A 24,783-nucleotide genomic window follows, 5' to 3' on the forward strand; every position below is an offset into this window, starting at 1 on the left:
AGACGGGCTCGCCTTTATCTGCAGGAATGCTGGCAACTGGGTTTGAACGTATTTATCTAAATTGAGCTTCGATGTTTTAAGTTGTTAGGCACTTCCACGGAATTTCAGCAGCAACCGGCGTGGTTGGTCACTCAGAGTCCTTTGCAAATGCCAACCTCTGCGTTAGAGAAACTGGTCCTGTCTCAACTAAGTTGTGACAAGGTCTCATAAAGCTAGATAGGACGGGGGAGGAGAATCATATATTTTGTCAAAAACCAGAAAAAAGTACAAGCCATACATCAAAAGCATATTCAGTAATTTCAAAACACATGGTCTGGAAAGTTTTTGGAAGCATGTATGAATTAGATTATTTATCTTGTCATAGGCGTGAAAGATTTCAATTGACTGCAGCATTCTGTGGGAGAAAGAATCCTCTTCTTGTTAAATAAATGACACAAAATGTCTATTAAGGTGGAATAAGTCCACGAGGTTTTTAGAAATTACTGTAGGGAATTGTGCACTATTATTTCCAAATAGGTATTTGATAATATGGGTCTGTAAAATATAACCAGCCTCACAGAAACATTAAAGGAATTGCTAATAGCTCCCTCATCTTATGAACATATGACATTTAATAAACATTTCTCATGCTAAATGTTACTTTACTCCTTCCACAGATCATTAAGCTGTCCTTCACTCGCCTATTACAGGCAAATGTTTCAGATGCAATCGTGTTTACTGCTCTCTGAAGGCACAAAAAATTTTGTAAGTTTTTGTCAATTTCTTAAAACCTAATTATTTTTTTCAACTTCAGGACAAGGAATGTACATCAATTTGTGAAAAAATGCACCAAGTAATTTACTTCTACTGCAGTCAAAACCCAAACTGGCAGCAGCAGAGTACAGGTATTTACACCGAGATTTTTACAATATTGACTGAAAGTTTTAATGGCTGTGAATTATACATCTTCAACGACAAGAAAGTTGCCATATTTATTTATCTCCATACTCAGCTGTGTAGATAACTGGTCTGTGTTTTGCAGAAAAGGGCTCAGGAGACTCGAAGACGTGGGATCCTCAGACCTTTTAGAAAGATGCTGGTTTTTATCCGCCTTGATTTGGGAAACCACGTTTCTTGAGGCATCCATTCTGACAACAGCAACCACGTCTGCTGCACATGGGAGACACTTTCTCATATTGTTTCATTGTAAATAACACAGAACATAGCAAGATAATTATTTGAACTTGCTCTGATTACTCTGTGCACATCTTGCACACCCTGTCCGGAGCTGCCTCACGCAGCAGCTTCACTGACCCTCACTGCCCGTCGGCCTGTGGCTCAGGCTCAGATGATAAAGGGCATAAGCTTCAATCAAAATTTTCCCCATGTCTGTGGCATTTGCTGCCTTACGGGCTCACCCGTCTCCTGTGCAATAGGTACTACTGCGTGTCAGGAGTCTCCCAATGCACCTTCCTGAACCATCCACAGTTTATTAAACACCAAAACCTCCCGTGTTCATCCAGATCTTACTGAGACACCTTTCTCTAGGAAACGAGGCATGGAAGGCCCTCACACCTCAGCTCAGCTGCAGGGGGGCACTCCACACATATGTGGTGCTTAAAAGGAGGGGTTTTTATAAGAGGTTGTTCTCAGCTAGGTAGCTCTCACCTATTTAGTGAGGAAGGAGCGAAGCATCTCTCCTTTTTGTTATTTCTTCGAGTTTCATAGGTAATATACCTGAAAGCTTTAAAGAACTTACTGCAGTGAACTTTATCAGAAAACACAGCATTTGTCCAACATCTCCCATGATGCAATGGAGGAAATACCGGATGCCAGTGTACAACGTACTCCCATTACTGCGCCACTCTTCTATATGTGCAAGAAGGCAGTATGCATGGCAAGGGAACCACTCAAAATGTAGGCACATCTCTCCGTTTTTTTCGATGCCAACTCCCTCTCTGTTCACTCTACAACTCAACTAGTGGCGTAAAAGCTGCTACGTGGTTGTTGGATGTCACAATGTGCAAAGCACTCACACACAAAGCACTGCCTGCACTGCACTGTGTGGTACGAGCCATTCGAGGGACAAAAGTTCAGGAATACGTGGTTTGCTAGAGAAACTAATGGGTTTTATTTTTGGTTGCTTATTGTTACCTGGGTAATATCTATCAAAAAAACATTTAAGCGGTTACGTTTTGTTTACAGCTGGTGAGTACACACAGATACTTAAGGTGTTTATTTTACCATATAGTATTTTCAGAGTCAAGGAAAGGCTCCCTGAAGGACAGGGACACTTCAACACTCCAATGGGAGTGCTCTCCAAAACCCCTGCCAGATGCCTTCCCCAAACCCTGCCCCTGCGAGGGCATTCAAAATTAATAGATTAATGGAAATCTACTGGTAACTGTCAGCCTAGTTACGGTATCAAACCACAAACAGCAGATGGGCACCGAAGAGCTGCGTTTATCTCTAAGCTAAAATCCTGTCTTGACATCTGGGAATAATTTGTTCAAGCTAATCAATACTAAGCCAGGTATGCTCAGAAAAGCACCGTGATTTGGACAACAGCTCTGGAGTGTGCAGAGCACTAGGTCTGAATCGCAGGATTTTTCAAGCAAGATAGCAAGATATTTGTTGAGATGAGAAAACTACAGAGTTGAGGTATATTAATCAAGACACCAAGAAAATGCACCTTTTCCCTGGAGTTGTAACAATTCAAATAGTGCCATTTCTATTTGATTGTGGGTGTTGGCACACAGACCCAAACAGCATCAGACCAACTTATATTTATGAACCCACAGACAGCACAGTAAATAATTCCTCTACCATGCACTCAGATATAGTATGTGCAAATGGAATCATGGCGTTTCTCTAGGACTAAGCTGCCTTGTATATGGAAAGATTATGGAAATATATTCTGCTTAAAAGTCATTAGCTAATAACGTAAACAAGTAACAGGAAAAATGGATGGCAAAAAAGTGACCATCAATCTTCCTTACAGAGTCTGAGCATCTTGTGTAATTTTGGGTACATGACATAAATTTATGACTTCTGATATGTAGGCAACAATCTGAAAAACTATTTAATTGCTTTTCTGTTTGAATACTGTAGGTGTTCAAATTCTTTACTACTGTAAATACATTAAAACTACATTAACTATTATAAATACACGTAACAAAGGCGGTCTAAAAATGTTAATGTTTGGGATGGATAGTGTGACTCATCCATGAGATCTGAAGCGGACACAGGACTATGATAGAAAGAATTATTAGCTGCTATCAACAGTAATAAAAAATACCACATTGGAACAAAAGGATATGATGTGCACGCCACCCAGAATCACCTACAGCAAGAGCAGTAAAATTAAAGCTGCTGTTTGCCCTCATTTGTACGTGGTGATACACTGCAATTAATTGTTACGAATATAATGTGAGAAGAGTGCCAAAGGGCCCCATATATAGAAATACTAAACGCATTGAATGTAATCGCTCTGTCAGAACCATTCAAACAAATGAACTGCTTGTGAACGGATCCGATGCAAACCAAACCAAGGAGAATGGCAGCTCTGTGCTGATACCCGCAGCACTGGCAGTTTACTTCTGGACCTCAAGCCAACTCTCAAATTACTGCAGCACCCCACACAGAGCAGCTTATGGAAAAATTAAGAAAGGAGAATTTGTTCTATGGCCTTCATAAACATGAACCGTCATTCAAAAGCTCGGCAAAGTGGTTTAGATGAACATGGAGCTCATTTGTTAAAAGACTTCACGGGAAAAGGCAACAGAGGGACAGTAGGAAGGACTGGAAGGGCCACCACGGTGTGTCCTTTGTGAGACACCTCGGTGACGCCTGTGCTTTGGATGACCGAGGTGCACTTGTTTTCTTTCTTCTTGTTTCTGCCCCACTAACTGGATTTTATTTAGAATTATTAAATGAAGAGAACATTTCTAACAGAGGAGATGTGATCCTATCATACCTGTGTGACAATTTCCAGATAAAACAAGTCAAAACTATTACAGATCTCTTTTCCGTAATCAAGTTTTGCACTGAGGAACAATTTTCAGAATTAAAATATTGTAGTTTTAGAATGGCATACAAAATTGAAGACAGAGGTCTTAAGATTGCATTTCTAAAATCAACTTTTACAAAATCCCGTTGTGATAATTACAGGTTCTGTACACACACGGGCGTACAAGAAATGCAGTCACACGCTCTGCTTCCCTCTGTCTTTTGTGCAGGTGCTAAACACTGCTGCACGGGATCCTCATAACATAAATACTTTTTTCTTTATTTCTTTTATTATTTAGACAACTTAAACAGTAGTTTTGATGTCTCGCTAACTTCTCTTCCCTATTGAGCATGCCATTTCAGCAAGTTTAAATACAGGCAGAGTAAATACACGGGAGTTGGTAAATACATCCCAAACAACTGCCACAGTACCTGGAGAAGAAACACTTGCTGATGAATTAATACGAGCTGGGGCCTGCAACATGAGCCTGGCTTCTGGAAGGTATTTCCCGTCAGTGTCGAGTCACGTACTAAGCACTGAGGTGTGGCTGAAGACAGCAGGTACGTCAGAGGCTGTACAACACCCAGCCCCAGCCCCAGCCTCCGGGGCTGCAGTCCCTGTCACTCTGGTGGAGGCTCGTTAGCTGCTCTGCAATTGCACATCTTCATCTTCCTACAGTCCATTAGGCTGACTTTAACAAAACCAAAGACACTCCAGGGCAAAATAACAAAAACAAAACACACTGTTTATAAACATTTTCTTAAGAAATTGCGATTTTAAGGATAAATGTTCCTCTCTTGAGCAAACTAGAGACCATTCTTCCCAGTTCTCCCCTTTGGCTGACGGTAGAGCTGGGCCAGGGCAGAGCAGAGGCACTTTGTTCCTACGAAATGCATTCATCAAAACCACAACTCATCCTACTGGACATTACTATATGGTATCTCCACCAGAACAATGGAAAATTAATCATAACAACACAAATCTACTGTGATGAGCTAGATTAATTAGCAGTTGCTCAGCTAAGTTAATGTTATTTATCCTATTCCCTGACTTTCACTGTTTCTGCTACTTTCTGCCTTCTCTGCTTATGGCAATTAAATACAAAGTACGTTAGGTCAAAGAATCATCTGTGGTGAATCAGAAGGAATGACCCACACCTTTATAACACTATCAGCTTTTAAGCGTTCAAGAGGCTCAGAGTGTAGGTCAGATATTGCATGACAGAAAGAAGAGCTGTTTGCTTCACCTGCCATTTGAAGGCAGCAGGCAGGGAGCACTTACATGGGCATTTGACCTTCCACGGGCTTTACCAGTAAATGTATGTTCTGCCAGGTCGCTTGTACCAACGAGAGTTTTCTTCTCTTTTTTTCTAAAACGGTGTTTATAAACAAATTACTTGGTGTGCAGGATGTGCCACCCGGTCAGGACATTTCATCCACTTCGACAGGCATTTCGAGGCTTTAAAGGTATGGGAGCTGCCACCACTGAGGGATGGAGCTCCCAAAGCAGCTGTGACAGAGGGGGCTCCCCGCGCCAGCTCCCTGCCCCTGCAGCACAGCCACTGTTACACGCACGGGGAACCAATGGCAACCCCCAGCCCATTTATTTCTGTTCTCTTTGTAACAAACTTCTCCGACACAACGAACATCGATTCGAGGCCTTTGTCCATCATGAACTAACCCGAGATGATGACGGCAGCTCTCACAGCCACTCAGTGTTTTCGGGTGGGTGTGGTCCTGTCAGGCTATTTTGCACTGCTGCTCAAAGATGCCAAAACCAGGGTGATGAAAGTGAGACACGCCAGCATGCACTGGGCTTAAACCAGCTGCCAGGCAATAAAATGATTCCACATTGAGATCATTTTAATGCCAGATTGTTCCACTGCTTTGTAATGAATTCATACAGGAAATTTTGGATTGAGGATCAGATTGTTCAGGCTCCTTAGTGCTCTTTCCCCTCCACCTTCTCCTGTTTATCTGCATATCAAAACCCCACAATGGAACACGGCTTCCCACGTTTTTACATCTGCTAGCGAGAGAAATGTGGCAGTGGTATTTTAAGTTTCTGCAAAAGTTTCAGCGTCAGCAAGCTCTGCTCTGCCACAAAGCCACTCTTTGTACACATTAAGTGGAACAGCAGATCTGCTAAACGGGACAATGGACACCAGGCCTTGTGCCTCGTCTCGTCGGACACTGTCCCACTCGGAATGCTAAGAAAGGAAAACCAGCAGGCACTCAGCAGTGAGCACCGTAACATGCCACTACAAGCAGATTAAGTTCATCCCATTTTTAAGGACATGCTGGTCGTTCACTTTCAGGTAGTGTTTAATGTAACTGAAAAAGATGCTTTTGTGATGGTGATGGAAAGGTAAAATCTTTGCAGTATTTGTGGATTGCAGCATACTGTTAAATTGAGTGGTTTAGTGCATTTTCATCTTAGAAAAAGAGGCTGACGGCTTATATTTTTTCTCATGTTATGCCATGAAGAAATATCATTTGCCTTTTAATAGAACCGTAAAGGACCCATTCTCTCCAGTTTACTATATAGATTTGTATGCCCCATACAAAAATGTTTTAAGTTTAATTGGAACAGACAGCATGACAGCATAATTTTATATAACTGTTTACAATTACTACAATGGCAGCTTCCACAGAGCTCTTGGTGATTTTTCAAGTGCATTTGCAAGCAAAAAGTATGTGTTAGAAAAAAAAATAGTAATTTGCTACAGCTGTGCAAAGTGGATTAAAGAAATCTATCAGAAATGGCACATATTTAGAAATAGGAGGTATTTTGCCCATCTGAGCACAACGAAGATTTGGTGACGGTAATAGCTTTTTTAAATAAAGCATTCTATTTTAGCCTCAGATGCAGGGCACACAGGACAAAGACAACCTCACAGGTTAGGAAAGCATTCTGGTGGTTCTTCACTTACAGACCAATACGACAGAACAAAAGAGCGCTGGTCCTCCAAACCAGAGGGAAGCACAGAGTGTACACAAAGCTTGGCAAGTGCTGTGAGAGAGAAGCAGTGAGGAAATATCAAAGGAGTGTAAAAGGCAGAAAAACAGAGTATGGGCCCAGGAGAAGTGGTGGGAAAGGCACTTCTCTGGCAGGTCTAGTGCTGGAGCTGTGAACAACTTCCTTTTGTTTGATGTGTCCTGTCAGACAAGAGAATTCGCTCGTTCTTCTGTCACCATAAATACATCAGATATATTCGGGTATTACCAGCTAGTCTTCCTAGCTGCTAATTTCACAGAATCTTCAGTTCTGGCTAATGCCTTGAGTCAAAACTGATGTTGTCATTATACACAACAGACACGAAGCCACTATTTTATCAGATTCATGGAAGACTAGAAAAACAAGCAAATTTATTTTCTAAAGTGCATGTTAAACACAGATACTAAAAGGAGCTTTGCAAGCATAAGGGCAATAAGAGAACAAAACACTGTGCTTAATTAGCCAACAATGAATAAAGCTCATTAGGGTAGTTTAATGCACTAACAGAGAAATTTCTAGAAGACACCAACCCAGTTCTTTTCCTGAAGCGATTTTGTGGTGATAGAAGTTCTTCAGATTAATTATTCTACAGATTTAGTCGTTATTTACTTTTCTCAAGACCCAAAAGATGCTTCTTGACCTTGAACTTAGTGCTTTTGTTGTTAGATTTGTCAACAACTCAAACCAGATCAGAATAACCCAATAAGGACAGACAGGGAAGAAAACTGGGCTGTGATTAATACATGTAAATTATGTCGAAAAGGGGGCCCATGAGAGTTACTGGGTTGAAGACAGACAAAATTGCTTTTCTTCTTTAGGGAGAGGGGCAGGCAGAGCGGTATTTATGCAAGCAGGCAGATTAATTGGCTTTTGCTGAGCTCTGTGCTGCTGCAGCTAAACTGCTTCCAGAACCTGACCTAATTCATTTCAAATCTGCTTGGGTATTTCTCCGTTCCACCACAGGACAAGCACAGTTTGCAGTACAGTGCAGAAACGATCCTGGAAAGTCACACAGCCCCATGCCAAATAAATTTCTCATGAGCAAATTAAAACTTCATAAAACACGGTTGCGGCACAAAATTGATCAGTCAAATCAGAAAAGGCTAGATTAAATGGACTGTCAATGGCAATTAGCAAGAAGCTAATAAGCATCTAAGTTACAGGACACTGCATATCCAAGTGTTTTGCAGCATTAGCGACCATGACATTTATATACTGACAGGCCTCATTTTCTCCACTGGACTCATCAGGCTGATTTCTCAGCTGTCCTTATTTTCCTTTTACGCATAAGCTAGAAAAGCCTCTGAGTTGCTTTGCCATTCAGAAGATAACATTTTACAGATTGCCTCCTGTCTCCAAATGACCAAAAAGCAGCTGCTCCTATTCCCTTGTATCATGACGGGTTTGATAGCAGAGAAGCGTCATGAAGACAGAGTTTCTCAATAGGGGAATCACACGGGTTCCAATTCCCTTTGTGCCACCCAAGTTATATGAAAGCAATGTTACAAGGTGGAAAAATATCATGTTTTATTTCTAGATCAAGCTCCTGCATCTGTGCGGGACATCAGTGAAGGCAGCAGAACACTGAGTCAAGAGCTGGATTATGTATCAGATACAAGAAGTTGCCGTCTCACCTCCTATCCATTAACTGTTATCCTGTGCGCTGTTCTCAGATAGTCTATTCACTAGCAAGCTAACCAAACACCATTTGGGGCTTGAAAGAAAAAACTCCCAAGCCCTAAAATGGTATACAAAAATTTTCACCAACCATTAATTTACTTCCAGGTGTTCCAAAGGCATTATGGAGTTCATTGTCACAGAGCCCAAGTATGATTTCCAAATCTGACTTAAGACGTACAGGAGCATAAATATTATTAAATGTCCACAGGTGCCAAAATTCCGCTAAAAATTTTTTACTTTCTGCCCTTATTTTTTCCTTTTGTGTAGGAGATTTTGCATTCTTACACAGCGGATGCATTGTTTTACATTCAAATAGTGGTGCAGCTACTAGTACCTAAGGCTTGAGAGATTTATGGGTAATAACAGGAGTGCCCAATAAACAAGAACATTTGGATGCACACTGAACAGAAGCTGCATCAGTCAATCAAACTGCTGGACAACTGATCCAGGTCTACAGATAAATGCAAAACAAAATAAAATTCTCCAGTCAGGCAGGCTGCGTCTTCAGAAAAATATGTTATACATTTCATAGTCCTGCACCGGCATGGATAATGTACTACTTCCCTCTTTGAACAAACCATACTATAGAAATTTCTTTTCCAAGCCAACAAATGCGTTAAAGCAGAAAAGAATAGTCATTCTTCTGCATTGCTATCAATAAAAAAAAAAAAAAAAAGGCAACAATATCAGTCAGTCTGTGTAACAAGGAAAAAGTATGTGAGGCCGTCGGGATGTCAGCACATCCCGCCCTGCGCAACCCAGCTGCACTGCCGCCGCGCAGGGGCTGTTGCACTGGCACACACTGCTCCCGTCCCAGTCACTTCACCTACTCTGACATCTAGTATTTGTATTTTCTCTAGTGTAAGTATCACATTCTGTACAAATGAAAACGGTAAAAATTTCTGTGTGTGCCTTTTTCATGAACAAGAGAACCAAAATAAAGAACCACAGTCCCAATCCCAACTCGACAACTTTATGCAGTTATTTCTCAGTCTTTACCAATCAAAACCACTGAAAAAAAAAAAAAAAATAGTATAGAGAAGAATTCTGAGTTGAAATTCTGGATTGTAAACCAGTACCAAAATTCAAAGGTGTCTGAACACAGTTCTCATTAACAGCTGGGGGGGAAATGGCATTTTTAGTTTAACATGTGCCAGGGATGAGCAGATAGGAGTTGAGGCACCCTGTGGTCAGAACCTAGGGAGTAACGTTCCTGCTGCACTGATCAAAGCACCTGTGTCTATTCTAATTTTCCTTTCGCTTCTAGCTTTTCATGGCCAGCAATTTAAGACACTCAGAAACTTTTCAGAACATCTCAAAGGCCCTTTTCAGCATCCTGCCTGACCCCGGAGCCAGACCCAAGGCGGCGTTAGCGCTCAGGGCTCTGCAGACCTGATGTCCAAATTTGTTCATGTTCATCACTTTGAAAACAACTTTCCATCTGCTCCTCCTGGTCTTCCACCCCTCCCGCTCCATTGTCTTACACAATTAACCCCCCCCAAACTCATCTCAAAATGTAGCATTCTTCTTGCATTCCCCCAATTTGGTTTTGTCTTTTTTTTTGAGCCAACCACCTACTACTTCGATATTTACCTACTCCTACCACGTGTATTGTAATCTGCTGGTAAGGGCTTTTGAATAAAGAATAAAAAGGGGTGTGCTTAGGCAGTAATCAGTAATTCCTTCTCTGATCTCGTATTTATCCAAACTCCTTTCTTGTGAAGAATCTCTTAGCTAATGCCTAGCACACAGCTACACTTACTGCTTTTTAAACTTTACTATCAACTCTTGGCAATATTATTTCCTTTGCTGCTGCTCTTTCTTGCGCTCAGACACAGACCATCTGCCACCCCACTCACCAAACTACTTGTCAGCTTTAATATCTGTGAGCATTGGAGGATATTATAGGTGTGAACTACTTTCATATTTTTCTTCCTAAATTTGGGGTTAAGGAGAGTGTTGTATTGTCATGAGAGACTGACTACGAAGGGAAAACAAAGCCCATAGCAGATCGGGTAGCACGTACCATAAATTTTCAGTGTGCACTTCCTACCGCTTATTACAAGGTTATCCAAATTCTCTGCTGGCAATCAACTTTAGATGGTTTTCAGCACATCTAAATGTTAAGCAAAGGATTCTAAGTCATACACTTTAGATTTCTTTCCTGAAACAGATCCATGTTCATTAAGCAAAACATACAAATTGTTCCAGTGAAAAATGCGCAGATGTTATTCAGAATAATCAAACTACAGAAACCTCGGAGTAATTCTAATGGAGTCACGCTAAGGACTGCAGCTCTCACAGGCACTCTGACAGCTGATGAAAGACAGTACTGTCAAAAATAACGCACATTGTAAGGATAAGCTGTAACTATTAAAAATTTTCTTTTACGTCGGCACATACATACCAGATGTTAGGAGGAACATTTATATACGAAAGAACAAGAAGGAAACAACTTTAGAGCCCAGTTATTCCAAGCCACTTGATCGAGGGTCAGGACTAGAAGGCAGGGAAGGTCAGGTCTCTTTTTATACCTGTTGACAACTCTAAACTTGAGTAATTCTCATTTTAAGGCTTAAGTAAGGCTCTTTCTCATTTTAGCAAATCTTATTCTTGCTTTAGACTTAAGTAATTTTTATTTTCAGGACAAACTTGGCTGGAAAGTTAAAATATACAGTTAAAATTTCCAGGTCTTATTCTGGGCAAGCAAAGGCTCATTTGGAATTCATTTCAGCAAGTCTCTCCACTGGGGTAAAAACTGATTCCACAGTACACTTCAAAAAGAAAAAAAACCCACAACATGTTGTGCTATGAGGTTTCTGACTAATGCAGGTTGAGGAAAGATGTCCTGGAGGAAGAAATGGGTTATTCTGAATGTACTTTCAAAAGCACGGAGAGCTCATAAAACCAGAGCGAACTGAAACGGGTCACAACCTCTCTAAGCAGATGCATCTCTGTATTTAGCAACAACTATTATAGCTGTTGACACCTTCAGAAAGTGTCCTTATCACTCCCCCAACTGCACCCAACTTATTATCTTCCTACTTACAAACCCATGTAGTAGCATTGTCCCTCAGAATCATACAACCATAGAATTGTTTAGGTTGGAAAAGATCTTTAAGATCAGGTCCAACTGTAAACCTGGTACTGCCCGGTCCACCGCTAAACCATGTCCCTGTGCACCACATCCACGTGTCGTTTAAATACGGGGATGGTGATTCAACCCCTTCTCTGGGCAGCCTTTTCCAGTGCTTGACAAACCTTTCCAAGAAATTTTTCCTAATATCCAATCTAAACCTCCCCTGGTGCAACTTGAGGCCATTTCCTCTTGTCCTAGTGATTGTTACCTGGCAGAAGAGACCAACACCCACCTCGCTACAACTGCCTTTCATTCACTTGTAGAGCGGTAAGGTCTCCTCGAAGCCTCCTTTTCTCCAAGCTAGACACAGTTAGCCTAAATAAGGAACAAGCTTTTATTTTAAAAAATAAGCCTCAGCCTCTCTTTCCATGCCCAGATTTACATTCTTCCTTTTAAAGTAACTGCTCCTCTCTTGGATGCTCCTACTTAAGCTTACATCTATCTTACTTCAAACAAGATTGCACTAATCTGCCAAATCAGGTCAGTTATACACAGACTGCGACAGAAACAGGCACATAGGAAGTAAAAACTTGGTCCAAAACCCTGCTACCACCCTGTAAAGAGCCACAGGGGCAAAGAGTCATCTCATGGAACCCACTGACAAGTCGCCCTTGCTCCACGTGTACCTGACTCAGAGTAGCTTCAGTTAATTCCTTCCATCACCGAGCGACAAGGAGCTCATCGTTCACCAAAAACAAGTTATTGAGAGCAGCCAAATTATAAAGTTATGGTGGGAGCCTTGACCCAGTGCAACTGCAGGGCAGTGCCTTGCTTTCAGCACAGTGACCACATAAGCTAAACTAGAAACTAGTTACCCTGACATCTGTTTATAAATGTTGCAGCAAACTTTATATCAATATTACAGAACCGGACAGATCTTTGATCTGTAATTTGCAAAATTCTAGATTATTCTAATAGTCTGATTTAGCTTCTAAAGAAATTATGAGTTTATACTGACTGGCTTTGCAAATACAGAAATAGCCAAATAATCCCGTTTTCCAGTGGCAATCACTACTGTCATTCAAGACTGAATCAGTTTATCTGACTTAATTCTTTCTGTTTCCAATGCCTAAAAAATGAATACCAGTTTTCTGGGAATGGCAGTATGGCATTGGAAAGAGCATTTTTACTTGGAATTGTTCAGACATCTACAGGGACAGCTTATCCTGGTTTCACAACTTTCTTCTGAAACAAGCCATCTTTTCTCTGAAAGCGTATAGATAGGCATTTTAAGGCTTTAAAAGCATTTAAGGCTTTGAGTATTTACTCAGTGCTGAACAAAACCTGACCAAAAGGGTTGTTTAGAATTTGGAGACTGATGGAGACAGCAAATTAATACGGCATTAATATGAGACTGAAACTTTCAAGCCAACTAAACCAGACTGAAACATTTAAAGCTTTTACAGTAACTAAATTACCATCTGTTTTTATATATTTTTATATATATCTATTGCACATATTTTTAATGACAACTGTTAATCTCCACAGACCAACGAAGTCCTTCAGAGGACGCTGTTCCCCCGCCCGTGTGCTGAGCCACCCGCCAGCACAGACGGAGCCGCTCAGGGCATCATCTCCCACCAGCAGGAGCCAGGTCCCTGTCTTGGACCTGCTGGGCTTCACAGAAAAAATCTTTTCAGAAGGACTCATTAAATACAGAGAATTAAAATACGGCAGATCATCTCACTTTGATAAAACTGCAAATTTGTGAGATAAACCACAAATTACTGCAAATAATTCAGTTGGATGCTTCAAATCTGCTTAGTATCTTTGCATGAGGGATTCCCCTGAGAAACAACATGTATCCATATAGTTTTTTGCAGGATCAAGATCTGTCAATATCATACATTTTGTAAACTCCAGCACCTTCTATAATACAAGATTTTGTCTTGTGCTCTCTCTAAGGCAGGGTAATACTGTAAAATACGCATTTTGCTATCCCAGCAATTTCAGGTCTACCAGTTCATCACTAGAGCTAGCTGGGAAACAGCAGAAAAAGCTTAGTCTTTCTCTTCCAGAAAAGAAACAAGACAAGACACTGACCCACTATCTTTTCTGTGGTGTAATTTAGGCCTCCATCTGGGAGAGAGGAAAATCAGGTCAAGCAGAACAAGGAACTGAACCTGTGTCTCACCTGTTATGGACAAATACTCTGTTCTCTGCTAATTTGGGGTCTTTTTTCTGTACCAGATCAGAACTGTTTTTTCTGAGCCTGAGAAAGCTTTCCCAATAAAGGCATATAAAAAGCTTTGGTGCTGAAAATACAACATTTTATCAAGAAAAAGTCCGTTTTATTTAAAAAAAAAACAACAACAAACCAACAAACAAAAACCCCAAACCAGGTTAAATTTAGACACTACCTTTCACAAACAGCCCACACAGTGGATATTTTCTCCTGATAAGCATCAGGTATTAACCTCTTTCTGTATCTTCAGAGATAATTGGAGCCAACCCCTTTAGAAACAAAATGGAATGTGGACATCTGTTCACTCTAAACATGTGAAGAACATTTTGAACACTAAATTAAACTGCAAATTATATTTTTTATTCCATTATGTGGCAAAAGTAAAAATTATATATATGCAAGACAGGGAAGCCTAAATGAGACAGACCAGACAGCACATGAAAACCAATTTCTGATCTAGGCATTCGTCTGGAAGATAGGAAACAGGTCAGAGAGAGCAAGGAGTCAAATAGCTGTTCCCTACTGTCAAATATCATTGTTACAGAAGGCCTGAGAAATGAGCGTGAAATGCCTTTAGGTGTCTCAGTACTATCTTTCTTCTTAGAAGAACACAATTACTTTGATGTGGTAACAAACTCATGGTAAGGCTGACCCCTGATGTTGTCACTACGACTGCCATTATCCTAGGAGGATATACACACATTATCCCCAAAGCATCTGGTCTTCACAGCAACACAGAGCACTTACTACATTAATACTGAACGAGACGTTTATTCCAGGTTTTCCTTAATAAGCAGAGATTGTCCAAATGAGCTGGATCAACACTGGTAGAAGCTCCATGTGACGTGAAAAGTCTACCAACCATAACTGCCTTAATAAGCATCCTTGTAGTGGAGTGTGGACAACACAAAGAGTGAAGATCAGTACAGAGCACGGAGGCTCTTACCAAGTTTGGGGAAGATGATTAGCACACTCAGCAGAAACCCCCTTGGAGGAAACGATCCCTTGTGTATGAGCCCCTTCATGTTTTCACTCTGAAGAAGCCAGTGTGCGTTGGACTGATCTCAAGCTTTGTGCCTGTAAGAATCACTGCAGAACCTGTTTTCCTGCTGTTTATCACTTACCAGTCATGTAACTGTGCTGTAGACAGATCAGTGTATCAGGCACCCCACCATTTTGGAATTTATCTGCACTCGCACTGCTGCATTTTTCACTAGAATCATTTTAACACAGAACCACTCATAGGTGAAGGCAAAATACCCAGTTCAGGCTTAGATTTAATGGAGAGATACGTTCAAAGATACAAGATTAGTTGCCAGTAAGAAAAATCCATCTTTTCTCCATGTGTTGTTATAGCTCTTGCACCAGACTATGACATCTTTATGAAACCTGCCCCGTGCCATCTCGACCAATCCTCCGGCATTTACCATCAGAAGTGGGACTAAATCACTGAGATAAAGTGCAACGGTATTGGTAAAGTGAAATACTATTTGGACAACTGAGTAGCTAGCTTACAAAGACAGAACCTGATGAAACAAATGCTTTCCAGCTAAATCACTGTCATGTTTTGTGCAATTTCCCTACATGTCATTTTGCGATGAACCATCTTTGCTTAAACTCTTCCCCCTGGCCATGAAGAAGCTAAGCTTGTTGCACTGCTGAATTTCCTTCTTAGAGGGCCTGCAAATGTGATCTGACCAGTCAAATGACTGATTGCACCTTGTCCACCCAGGCAAAAACCAGAGAAGTCCTTCTGAAAGACGGTGGGAGATTGACGCCAACAGTAACATCTCACTGGTGGGAACAGAGTGCAAGTCGGAAAGTCAGCTGCTTGGATCGCGGGCTAGGCTGGACTCGTCCAGAGTGGCATTTAAACTCACGGTTCTCCAGACATGGGATGGCCAACAGCAGATTTAGGAAACCGTAATGTGCTCGTAAGAGGAGTGAAGAGCGGGTGATGTTTCAGAGCCTCATCACTGCAGAAGGTGCTGCCTCTGCTCCGGGCCCCAGGACGAGCCCAGCGCTGAGGGCAGTGGGTGCCTGCCGGCGGAGAGAGCGGCTCCCAGCCCCGGGGAACCCAGCCCCGGGGAACCCAGCCCCGTCCCTACGGAAGGCTGCAAACCCCACTCACAGCCATCTGCCGGGGCTGGTGTGTAACCAGCTGTAGCCAAGTGTTTCTGCCATCCTATGGTAAACTTCCTTAAAATACACGTGCAAAAATCACCTCACGAAGACCTAGAAGTTCTTCAACTAGATGCAAGTTCCAGATTTCACAGATGAATGGTAGATTGGAGGTGCAGCCTTCAAACTCCTCTGTGTGGGACAGCTGTAATCTCTTCTTTGATTTCTCATGTCTGCAGCTTACAGGACGACACGCTGATGAAAACGTTGTGTTGACTGGGATCTGCATTGCTACACATCTCCATTTTCTATCTCCTTTGGGATTTATACTGAGAGCAAATAAAAGGAATTTTCTATTTCGTTATTATCCTTCCACATATAGGCAGTTTTTAAAGGAGAAGTTGGTTTTGAGGTTTTTGTTTTTGTTTTTTTTTGGTTTTTTTTTTCCCTGCTGTCAAAGATACTGCATCTACCCAATTCCAGCCTCTCTCCACAAAGCCGCGGTCTTCACAAGCTGAATTACAGAAGACCACCTATGGCCTAAAAGTCCTGGCAAAACAAGACATACTTCAATAATTTAAATGAAAAGTTTTGAAAATAAAATAATGTTGAGTAACCAGATGCTAATATATTCTTACCCTCCAGGACAAAAGATGAACAGAGAACAAAGAACCAATGCTCCTTTAAAACTAATGGAAGGATTTTGGCCAAATTCAGACTGAATTTTTCTAGCTTTCCAAAAAACCTGTGTGACTTCTTATTTAAAAGTTATTTTAGCTAATACTAAATATAGATAGAAATTAATTTGGTAAAGGCCGGCAGTTCATTTAAAACTGAAATATGAAATGGAAATCAATTGTAAATCCCCCTTCAATCTTTCCAGAAACCAAACCAGGGGGTGTGTGGGGGGTGTCCTCCAAACTCATTGCTGGTTGGTTTTCTAGAAGGACTGGAAATTCAGTGGAAGTAGGGGGGAAAGCTCTGTTATTGCACACAAAAGTAACTAAAGCAATTCAGTTTAATGCTGTGTGGAAACAGCTCTCACACTAGTGGATTTTTTTGTTGTTGTTGTTTTCATTTTTGAGAATAGTGACACAAACTTCGAATTCTAGAATGAATTAAAAATATTCCCCTTTTACATCAGAAACATGAAGATCCCCAATACTCTTGTGATTTTTACTATCTATTATGCTGTAGTGGCAGAGAAAAAAAATAAAAACAACCCACTGAACACCCATTCTGCACATTCTGTACGAGTCACTGCTAGCTTACCTACAGAAACAAATATTATTTCCAGTTGTTTATGTTTTGGTTTTAATATTGTAAGAAACAATTATATTATCGAAACTGATAGCGGTTTTGTGTGTGATTTTCTTTGCCCACTGCATTAGCAGCAGATCTGTGATTTCAATTCATCTCTCTTGGGCTTTAACTTTTCAGTATGTTCTGACACTGAATGCATTCACATTTCCGTTTCCCACTGCCGCACCGTTTTACTAACGCTTTGTTAATGTTGCACTTCTGGTTTTGAGCCTTTCACTCCAGTTCTGCAGAATAAAGCCTAAGTTCCTATTTTAAAGGAAACAAACAAACAAACAAACAAGAAGATTCATACTGTTCACATGAAGCAAAATTTTACAGCTTCAGCACAACTCAAATTTGAAAAAACGCCATCTCTTACAGTCTGCATCCTGAGGTCTCTACCCACACCTGATCAAAGAGGAGGGAAAACATGTCCCTCATTTCCCCGAGGATATATTTTCTTTCTTATTTTACCTTGCTGAGGTTTTCATATTCCCCAGCCTGTCTCTCATGTGATGCATCTTTCCTCATCTATAGATAAATTCATTAAAACTTCTGAAGCGACTCTGCTGCTTCTCTCCTGTAGTGCTGTTTCTACCAAGGCGATTCCTTCCTTCCTTCCTTTGAATCTTTAATGCATCAACACTAATCTAGGTTGATTTGTGATGTATTTGAACTGGACGGACTCGGTTTATATCTCCTTGTAACGGAACTGTAGTTAAGAGGAATGTCATACCCACTGGAATGCATGCTCACAGATCTTGCACTGACTTCTCACCTTCAGGGACTTCACTTGACCACTGTCCCCACATAGCTCTTAAAAGCTAATTTTACAAGGCAATAAATAAAATATCACATTTTGATTATCTCATTTTTGTGAAAGCTTAATATCCTAGAGCAACATGAATAATTTTTATTCTGTGAAAACACAGTTGACGTGCCACTCTTCTTTGCAATTAGATTGATAAAACAGCATAAAATGACAATCACTGCAAAAGAAACTTGGTCTGAAGCCTTTCCCTCCATATATGCTTCTCTGAATACAAGCCAGTCTTAACCAGATGACATAATTACTGCAGAAGGGTTAAAAACCTTTTCTTTTTGAGACAAAGTTAAGATTTAGAGACAAAATTCAGATTTAGAGCCAGATTTCAGAAGTTCTATCTGGGGTTAAACAAGCCCCATGTCAAATTTGTTTCAGATGGATTTGCCTTCCACAACATCCACCTCTGGCTAGTCAGTCCTATTCTCCCTAAATTCTCTTCCAGTCATAACTGCCCCTATCTACATCCAACCTTCAAAGTCTGTCTTGAAAGCAAAATCTTATTTTCCCCTATGCCTCCTAGAAATCAAAAAAGGAAGAAAAACCAAATTCAAGAGGAATGTTGAAAAGTTCAGAAAGGTTAAGTCAAGCTGGCAAAACAAATATTCAGGTTCTAGATAATCGATCATTAAGAGACTCAGAAGTTTTATTTTTCATTTATTCAAATTATTTGAAAATATATTCTATAAATATTTCACAGACTACCTTCGTGGTGTCCAGTACAGTTAGCAAAAACTTCTAAGCCAGCTCTGCTTAAAGCAGGAGGTTGAACTTCCCGAATTCCCCTGTCCAGAGTCCTCTTTCAACACAAATTATCCCATGACCTTACAAATGCAAAACTGGAGGGAGGGGGGGAGACGGGACGCACACGGATGACAAAAAGAGAATAAAAGGAAAAGAAAAAAGGAAAAGGCAAAAAGCCCAAGATTTTTGTTTGGGTTTTCTGGGGTCTTTTTTTCAGGAGGCGGCGAGTGGGGGTCTTGAGGTTTCAAATACGTTTCTGGAAAAACAGTTCTCTCGTTTTTTAACTCTCTGGAGTTGTTTTGTTTATTTAGAGCCCCAGCCCTTCGGAAGGGGCGTTCTGATCCATTGCTACACAAAGAGGCGATCAAAGAATGAGTAAGTGCAGATTACAGACATGACAGCTGCAGGTTTCCCTCCTATAGACTCAAAAAGAATCATGGTGAGGGCCACGCTGTCACAGGCCGGAGCACAGGTTATGGCTGGCTCCACAGGAGTAAGACTTCTGAGGTCTGAAGAAAGGCAGACCTGAACTGTAACATGGTGGAAACCAACAGGAAAAAAATATCAACATAGACACCAAGTGCACATGTTAACAAAGAACATAACTGACAGACTCGGGCTGTCCATAAATTTTGTGTGGAAGCTGAAAAGACTTGAAACCCTCAGAGCAGAGATGACAAACAAAACCTGTTTCTAGTGGCTGCTTCACGCTGATTGTAAGTGGTTTACAAAAGAAGTATGATCAGCTTACGGAAGGAATTACATGGCCGGGTTGTCTGCAACAGCAGAAGCGTGGCCTAATGACCTATAAGCTTTCCATCCTATTTTTCTTCTTTGAGAAAATAATGCATTTATTTTAAAAAAGGATCGGATAACATGCCCAGTGACCGGGGAACCCTCTACATTTAAGCTTCTGAGGTCAAATGGGACAACTTGGATGTTAATATGCCAAATATATAATTAATACTGCACATTATAAAACTGACACAGACTTTTTGCATAGGATAGTTGCTTTCAAGGTTATGAACAAAAGAGTTGAAGGTGGAGTCCAACAATTTGGTAAAAAAAAGGGCAAAATGACAAACACATTCTCAATGCCTTGTTCCCTGCTTTGGAATATCTGCACAGAACAGTCAAAGCTTTAAAGGTTACACTTTGTTTCAGGATAAAAACTGATCAAAAGAAATATCTACAGCCTACATACAACTTACCTTTCAAGATTCGCTGGGCCAGGCAGGTCTACTCCAGAACACTATAAAGGATAGTACATGAGTACATTTGTACAATTTATGTTGCATATAAATTCCCAATCCTATAGATACACACAGGACTACACATGCCTGAAAAATTACTCGTACATGAAGTTGTATTTATCATGTTGAAGATGTAAGTGCTCCACCACTGTCATGAACTGTATTTGTAGAGCAGTTAGCCCAGATGGAGAAAGCCACAGCAACATTTCAAACATAGTACTATCCTTTTCTTCAAGCACGTGACTGCCATTTCTTTTCTCTTTGTCCCATTAGTACTTCCTCCACAGATGAAGGAGATGACAGGGAGAGTTCAGGGACTTGTCCTGCCCAGTGTTAGCAGGGCTGACAGGTTCCCTCCTCTCAATACCGACGGGGAGCATGGGTTGCACTGCCGTGCAGCACGCAGCCTTTCCCCTTACTGGGGATGTTATTATTTTGTTGGGTTCCTCGTGGCTCCCACGGTTTAGGCATGTTTCTCCGGTATTCCAAGATCAACAAACTTCTTCTCAAAGTACCTGCATTTGGGTTGGGGTTTTTTGTTGGTGTGGTTTGTTTTTTTGTTTAAACATCTTACGCTTAGCCAGAAAACCTGGTTAAGAGTGGAGAAATTAAGGGAGGTGGAAGCTGATAACATCTAGGAGGGTTGACGGTCCAGTACAAGGGCCTGTGTCGGGGGTGTTCTGACATTGCTCTATGTGTGTCCTACATCCATTTTCTTATGAATTTGACTAACTTTGAGCTGAAAGGCAGCAGGTGGCAGATCTGACTGCAAGAAGCCATGGATGCAATTCAGGAATTCTGAAACCCCATCAGGTAGTTTCAAGAGGTTTCCTGAAAACAGAATCTTAACTATCTTGATTGTTTAATTAAACTACATGTACATGATTTAGCATGCATTAATCTGTATTAAGTATTACATCATTTGTATTCAGATCTGTCATGTAAACTCAAGACCTGACTAACATACACCTAAAATGAGCTAAGAAGCTGGGTTTGGCCTGATACCGTTAAAACTCTCGCAGAGCCGTATCACATTATTTGTCACTATGCAACCTCAGATAATAGCTATGCTCAACAAGCAGGGTTTGTTTCAGAGGTCTATTGAAAAAAAAAAACAAAAAACGAAAACAAAACCAAAACAACTCTTGTGTATGTAAATAACTAACAGTTTTTAGATAATATTGTTGCTAGTTTTCAAGTGACTGTGGTTCAGATTCACTTCACATTTAATGCCAAGGGAATGTTCTGAAATGTAACCTGCACTGTGACAGACAAGGTGAGATTAAAAACATATTGCTTCAGTATTTCATGCATGCATGCTTCAAAGAAGTTAAATATTGTTATCAGTGCATCATTAGCAGTTCTGAACACATTTAGTCATGAGAACCCTAAGCAATCCCACAAATCTCAAATAAGCTGGACTTTATTTTTGTAAAGCTTGACTGACACCAGCTGATGTTGGCTACGTGCAGTCCAGACACAAGAGCTCTCATCTTCTCATCTGAGGGTTCAACTTCTGGAAATTAAGCTTTGCATTTAAAATAATTGCTTCTTTCTGAAGCCACCTCCTTCAGAAGTTCTCTTCCTAAACCAAACACACATTCAACCACAAAACCAAGCTTTTATAAAGCAACATCAGTGCCTTGGAGATGATCACACTGCACTTGACTACTGCGTCAAATACTTTTTACACTTCTCAGGTTATGCAAATAGCAAAAATTTATGCTGCTCAGTGCTAATTATCAGTGTGGTATTAATTTTTTCTTCTCCAGAAGGAAGATAAATACATGACTTATTTAACTCCTGAGCAAAACGCTCATGCTGTCACTGTCCAGGGCAGCAGAAAGTTTCAGAGATCTCCCTTGCAGGGCAGGCATGCTTACAGCCCGTGCATGTGCACGTACACACACAGAGATAGATCACACTACGCCAACACACAGAAACGTAGCTGAACAGAAGCTTTTCCTCTTTTGAATACAGATGAGAATCAAATGTAAGTCAAATTTCAGAACGGACTGGGAAATTACCTAACTCGCGTTAACCATCTTTATTCATATGGAAGAGGGGCCCTGCTTGGGCCACGGGTGTGTCCAGTGGACTGACATCGACACCAAGCCCAGGTCCCCTGGTCTTGCGTATGCTAAGTAATAAAATTTTGAAAGAAAGGCTTAATAAAATAAAATAGCCTTTGCAGTCAGAAGGTGTAAAAAGGACATTGCAGCAGAACCTTAGCTTCCTGAGCAGGATCAGGTGGAATTGTACGGGAACTATGTAGTCAGAAACCAACTAAAGTAAGCATCTCCCGAGTAAAGGGACACAAAGCTGCGCAACCAACACAACGCTGCAAAGGAACAATGCTGTCTGCGGCATACAGACACTGTAGGGCTTTTGGCCTCATTAGATGCAGCTTAATCTGGGAGGCTTCTCTGGCTTTGTACTGCATCCGTACGAACTTCACCTCTACTCTTGAGAGAGCAAAGCTAGAGTCCCCTGTTAAAACCAAGTCAGGGGAGTCATGCTGTTGTTAATCGAGTGTCCTTTCCCCCACTTTTAGAACACAAGGTATCTTTCTTTTCCCTTGACATACACACAACTTCTATGTTGACACATGCACATACAATTTGGCAGAGAGAAAACCTGCTTGTTCATTACAGGCTCTGCACTTCACCATGAAAGGTCAAGCAAAAGGAAAAGCTAAACCAAATACAAAGCAAACTATAATGGGAGCTATACACACAGAGACCAACAAAACAATGGGTGTCTGGCAACAGGCTTTCACATGGAAAAGCACAAGAAAATAAACAGAAAGCACACACACACACAAAAAAAAAAAAAAAAAAAAAAAAAGACTGGAAGAACAAACATTATTCTCCAAAAACCACAAACAAATGAACTCAAATCAAATTTTAAAGAGCACCCAAAACCAAAGACTTAATACATTACAATTTCCAGGTATAAGAACAAAACCAAGAGAATGGATATGACCCTTTGATGTATGTCACTTCATTTAAAAATTTGAGATAACAGTAATTACTAAATGGATTCACCTCTAAGAAATTGGTCTTGGATAATGTTTAGGACGTAGTTTTAGAAGGGCAACGCTGGAGCAGGAGAACATCCATGCAAGGTGGTATTCCAGCATATGCTGAGCAGTGTGACAGACAGTTACTTTGCCTCCACATTACTCCCTCAAAGGACACCATTACTCGCAGATAGAGAGCAACTTCACTTACAAAAGTGAAAAAAAAAAAAGTTTTATGTAAACTGGCATTAGATATTTCCAAGATTATAATCTCTGAAGTGCCAGACGATATGAATTTATTTGCTTTAGAAGGAACCACTTTGCAGCCTATACTTTGTTTCCTTTTAGATTACGTAATTTCATTCGTTCTTGAGTCAAAAGTAGAGACACATGAGGATTTTGGCGTTAAGCAGGGCCACTATTATTCCAAATGATAAGGAATCGAGCGCTCCGATGGCACGCCCTGCTGCGGCAGCAGGTGCTTTTATCCCACCACCACCAGCAGCACCATTCCCGACACAGAGCCGCAGGGATCCCTAACATGCCTTCTGACAATATGCAAAGGGTCATCTCGCATAGCAAGAACAGCCTCCAGCACGGATTGAAATATAAGAAAAACATTTGACGTACTTGGATCTGACAAGATTGAGTCGGTTTTCGGCAAAAATTGGTCACAGCGGACTCCCTGGTAGCCCTCTTTGCACCTGAGAAAAAGGGGATAAATGACAAACATACGCATGCGGTAGTAAAAGGTTAATTTCAAGGTAGCAAAATCAACTGAAATTCTCCCTGCCAAAGCTGTGAGGGACTTGCATGTTTACAGTTATTTCAACTATTACGGAAGCAAGGTTATTACTGAAACACAATGGAAGCATGGAAAATATTTTGTATTTCAAAAAACTGAACCCAAACCTTTTTGATTACTTTAGAAACTATGAAAAGAAATATCACTTAAGCATAACCCTTCTTTTAAGTATCAATTCAGTAAAACAATAAAATTCTCTATAAAACAGACATATTTGTAATAATATAAACTTATTAGGTAACACAAAGCTTTATAAAGCTTCTGTACTGCACAAGCCACCAGATCAACAACTTTGCCTTCAGCTGTTTGAGTAAGCAGGGAATACTGACCTCTAGCCACTAATTTTAAGACTAGTTTCTACTGTGCTTAGAAGAGAACATGTTTAGGCATGACAGAGAGCATCAGGCATTGTTTGTAAGTGGACAGTCTTAGATGTCTGCGGGATTATATTTCAAAGGACATAAACCAGAGTATCCTTCTGCCTTAACAACCAAAAACTGGCTTTGACTGAGATTCTAATACTGTTATTTATCTTGAAACCTTACTTTGAAGAAATTCCATTTACTGCATTTGGACTGTTCTCAAAAGTCTCTCTCATTTCAACTAAGTGTATCAGAATCAGACCTTTAATTATTTATTTGCCAAGCAGTTTTTCAGAGAAAAGTGATGGACGCTTTAATTATAAATGATAGCAACAGGGACTCCTTATCTCCCAAAGCTCTTG

General features: G+C 40.7%; 1 protein-coding gene across 2 annotated transcripts in view; it reads right to left on the reverse strand.

The window, feature by feature from the left end:
- NRG3 (neuregulin 3) overlaps positions 1-24,783 on the reverse strand; it is a 363,575-nt gene that overhangs the window by 76,377 nt on the left and 262,415 nt on the right. For both annotated transcript variants that reach the window (XM_074924288.1, XM_074924287.1), the window contains exon 3: positions 23,885-23,958. In XM_074924288.1, the coding sequence (XP_074780389.1) occupies positions 23,885-23,958 (74 nt within the window). The remainder of the gene's footprint in view (positions 1-23,884; positions 23,959-24,783) is intronic.

Source organism: Athene noctua, chromosome 21, assembly GCF_965140245.1.
Source record: "Athene noctua chromosome 21, bAthNoc1.hap1.1, whole genome shotgun sequence".
Lineage (NCBI taxonomy): Eukaryota > Metazoa > Chordata > Aves > Strigiformes > Strigidae > Athene > Athene noctua.